We start from the raw sequence: 4,524 nt of genomic DNA, 5'->3' as shown, positions 1-4,524 counted from the left end.
TTTCCTGTCAGTTAGGACTATGATGGGGATCATTTGTTACCACAAGAAATGACCTTGCCATTGACCCCGCCATTCAGGAACTGAGAGAACTTGAGATGGCTTCAAATGCTCATGTGTTGCCACCAGTCCAGCTGCTTGAACGTGAGAGGCACCTAGTTGCTGAATTTGCACAGCCCAGTTCTGAGCAGACCTCTAAATCCTAATAATATCTATAACTATGATGTAAATAGTTTATGAGATAATTTAACTATTATAATTTTTATCTAATTATAAGATCGGCACAGCAACACTTCTCTAGTAAAAAGAATACAACCATAGGAGGATAAAAATGTGTTGGTCAGAATATCAACATCTATTAGTTTCCTAGGGCTGCCGTAACGAAGTACCATGTATTGCACATCTTACACAACAGAAATTTATTTCCTCACAGTTCTGGAGGCTGGAAGTCTGAGCTCAACGTGTCTGCAGGGTTGGTTTCTCTGGAGGTCTCTCTCCTTGGCTTGTAAATGGCTGCCTTCTCGCTGTGTCCTCACATCATCTTCCCTCTGTGTCCAAATTTCCTTTTCTTACAAGGACATCAGTCAGATTCCATTAGGGCCCATTTTAACTTAATTACCTCTTTAAAGGCCCGATCTCCAAATATAGTCACTTTCTGAGGTACTGGGGGTATGAATTGGGAGGGGACACAATTCAGCCCATAATAACATCTGAAAAAATATGCTACAATATATCTCAGCTCATTATTGCTGTTTCCCATTAATTCTTTAATTAGTCTTCATTTTAAAGTGAAATTATTGTATTTTCATGCCACTTTCTCCTTGGGTAATTAGAAAGTTATCTTAGAAGCAAAAATGCCGAGGTAATGAACATAATTGAGTTTTAAGTAACATATTTAAACACAGAGCACATTAGTCTTAATTGTGTAAGCACTTTTTTACCTTGCATTCTTAGGCTTTGCTTCTGGAATTGAAGGGGCATACCACCTGCCCACTGACCACCCTAGAGTTCATTGATTGCAAGATGGATCTGTGTTCTCTAGGGAGACTTGGGCAGGCTCTGCAGTTCAGCAGTTTGCATTCTCTTGGCCTCGATTACTGCAGGTAAGGCTGGAATGTGGAATTCTTTCAAGGCTCTTCCTGCTGTCAGCTGGGGGAGGCACAGGCAGGGGAGGGCAATGTCTCGTGTCCTTGTGTCTCATCATGTCATCACTGACGGGACACTCTAAAACCTCCTCAGAGCTAATGTTCGTGAGTACATGTTAGGGTTCTCTAAAAGAGTCTATTCATTTATTCTTTCAACAAATATTTGTGGAAGGCCAGTCTGTGAAAGACATTGTTCATTGCTAAGGAGGATGCAAATATATGTAAGTAATGTTGCTGTCACAGGGAGTCCTCGTATAGTAGAGGAGAGGAGACACGCTCTTGATTAAGAAGAATGCAAGGTAGAAAACTGAATAGCACAAAAAATGTCCATGTAAATTATAGCGGTAGTTTGGATAAGGGAAATCACAATTTTCTAGGTGATGGGTCAATATTGACCAGGAGAGGAGGTGGAAGGAAAGGTATGGTGCTAGGGAAGAACAGAGCAAGTCCTTTAGAGGGCTGGGACTCCAAGCGTGTCAGGGAGGATCAGGGGGTAATAGTAATAATAATAATAATAATATCAGCTAATGGGGCTTGAATGCTTACTATGTACCAAGCACAGTGCCTAAGTTATCTAATTTATTCTCCCAGCATAGGTAAATATGTACCATTACATGTAGATGTATGGTACATAATGTTACATGGGTATGTGTACCATTTCTATCCCTGGACTGTAGATGAAGAAAGACTCAGGGGNCAGCATCTTAGCTGTAGAGGACAGTGTCACTGGCCCTCATATGTGGGATCCGAACCAGGGCCCTCTGGTGTCCCAAGCCAGCTCTTAACCAATGCACCACTCGGCCGGCCCCAAAGCCTACATTCTTAACCACTATGATATACTACCTGGCAAGAGTTATGTCTATAGAGAGAATGATGCCATTTTAAAATCAATATGTCTTTGGTAATATTTAGTACCCACTATTAATGTTAAATGTGTTCCTTTATCATTGAGTTCCATGGGTACTGCCCCCATTTTAAAGAATCTAAAAGAAAGAACATGGAACCATGAATATAGAAATTGGAAATTGAATGATTCCACTCAACTGTCTCTGTCTTAATTCCTTACTCCCATTTTAAGATTAATGAAGCACTTTAAGATTTTCAGAGAAGGGTGTGCAGCAATACTTGCCAATTTTTAGAGAGGGAGGTATTAATCTGCTTTTTAATAAAATACCTGTGTGTCGGGTTTCAGGGTAAGTTACTGATTGCAGAATCCGGGTGGAACCTAACACTATAAAACAACGCCAAGAGAAAAAGAAGGAAAACGAAAAAGTAAAGGGGCACCCCTGCCAATCATTCCAATTCTTAAAAAGTACTTGCAAACATGAGAAGCATTGTGCCCAGACTCAGACGTCCGTGTGTCCAGCCATCAAAATGGACTTGAAAACCAGCATCAACAATGAACAGATTCTCAGGAAGGTGAGTGTATGGTCTCCGTTCCTTGTTCTTCTCAGAAGTGAATGACTAAGGGTTTACTCCCGAGGAACATGGCTCCTCAGTACCCTCAAGCCTAGAACTGGTGGTGTCGCCCCCTCTGTGTTCCTTCCTGAATGAAGTCCAAAGCCTGGCTCTGGACCAAGACCCTCCTGCCACCAAAACTACCCAGCCCTGTGCTTCCTACAGGCCTGCCTCTGCTCACACCACTTCACATGCGGAATAGTCAACCCGCCCCTCCTCCCACTCCACATCTGGAAAGCCCAGCTCAGAAGCACCGCTTTTGTCATCATTGCAGAGCCTCCCTCCCCAGCTCTCCAGCCACCCCACTTGCCCCCTCCAAGTGCATGTCTCCTCCCCTTGACAGCTGATGTGTCCATGACATCAGGCCAGGTCTACATCACCATGCCTCCCATCTCACTTGGACTGAGGTCAGCAGACATATAATTCTGACTTCAAAAAGCACTGGATTAAAAAAAAAAATCTGCTGTCATATTTTTTTCTGAGATTACATCTAAGGATTGGGTGTGAAGAGAAAAGAAGAGAGGCCAACACTGAAACTAAATGGTCACCTCTTGGGAAGGGGCACCTGATAGACTGAAACGGGGGAGTCGAGCACCCACACACATACTGAGCAGCTTTACAGCTGTTCTATCACCAGCCCAGAAAGACAGTCTATGTTTTAATAATCAAATACCTGCTGAGTTCTTAAAATGCTGAATGCTAAACCAAACAATGAATAAAACAAAATTAGAGATAGGTACTTAAGAAAAAACTAAAAGATCATTATTCCAAGGTGACTTTGACCCAAGTCCATCCCACCCATATTTTTCCTGAATGTTTTTTGGGAGATGGGAAGATAATTACATTATACCCCACACAAAAAGAACCTCCTAAAGTTCCTTTCTAACCATCTCTGTCTTTAACCTGAACTTCCACTTCCCAGGGCAGCTGTCCCCTTCCTTCTCCCCTCCTGCCCCTTCATCCTCTCTCTCTCTACCTCCTCTACTCTTTCTTCCCCAACTGCCCTTCTAGGTCTTTCTAATTCCATCTTTTGCAGCTGCTTCCCTGGACTTCCCCCCCCCCAACCCTCCCACACACACACACACACACATCTCCCTGCTTATCCTAGTGGAGGAGCTTCCCAGAGCCATCCTTTTTGTGGTAAAATAATTACTACTTTATTTTTTCTGCTGTAGTTCTTATAATTAGCCTCCACTACTAAATTATAAGGGTTAATCATAAGTCTTGTTCAAATTTATAATCCCTTCAGCAATGCTTTCCAAACATTTGTAATTACAATCACCATCAGAAATACAATTAACATCATGACCCAGTACCTAAGGACTGGTGTGAATCAGTATGACCATCAGGGCTGTTTATGTTGGGTGAGTTGCTTTGGTTGAGTCTCTATTCTGATTTTGAATATTATTAAAATAAAAGCCTCGTGAGACAGTCATTCCTTGCTGTTTAGGATACACTCAGATAATTTCTCTTCTTTCCTATTCCATTAAAGAAAGAAGAAAAAGCTGGTTGCAACCCACAAGATTGATTTTCTGACCCAATAATGGAAACATCTCTGCCCTGTAGGGCTTTTCATGGAACTTTGTATATGGCAGGAACTTCATAAGTTTGTGTTGAATTACCACCCCAATTCACACCTGTTCCAAAATGAAGAACTATTTTAAATGTTCCTCTAATGTTGCCTAATGACAATATTCTTCCTCTACATATCCAGATGCATGGATGTCTCTTTATGATGTCCACCTGTAGTTTCATTTTTTTTTTTAAGATTTTATTGGGGAATTGGGGGGAGGGGAACAGCGCTGGAGAATCAGGGAAGGGGAACAGACAGGTAGACAAATTGCTGTTTTGTTCTTCAGTCTAGTTGTGGAGGACGTCACTTCACTGGCCCATGTTGGTATGATTATTGTGCTCTTCCCGGGTG

At 42.1% G+C, this 4,524-nt stretch overlaps 1 protein-coding gene across 1 annotated transcript in view; it reads left to right on the top strand.

The window, feature by feature from the left end:
* Nucleotides 1-957: 957 nt before the first annotated feature.
* Nucleotides 958-4,524, top strand: part of LOC109384536 (uncharacterized) — a 45,395-nt gene continuing 41,828 nt past the window's right edge. The window contains exon 1 of the mRNA XM_019645962.1: nucleotides 958-1,100. Within this exon, the coding sequence (XP_019501507.1) occupies nucleotides 1,021-1,100 (80 nt within the window). The 5' untranslated portion in view covers nucleotides 958-1,020. The remainder of the gene's footprint in view (nucleotides 1,101-4,524) is intronic.

This window comes from Hipposideros armiger, unplaced genomic scaffold (assembly GCF_001890085.2).
Source record: "Hipposideros armiger isolate ML-2016 unplaced genomic scaffold, ASM189008v1 scaffold_96, whole genome shotgun sequence".
Classification (NCBI taxonomy): Eukaryota; Metazoa; Chordata; class Mammalia; order Chiroptera; family Hipposideridae; genus Hipposideros; species Hipposideros armiger.
The sequence above is the reverse complement of the archived record's forward strand: the minus strand, read 5'-3'. Positions and strand labels throughout refer to the sequence as shown.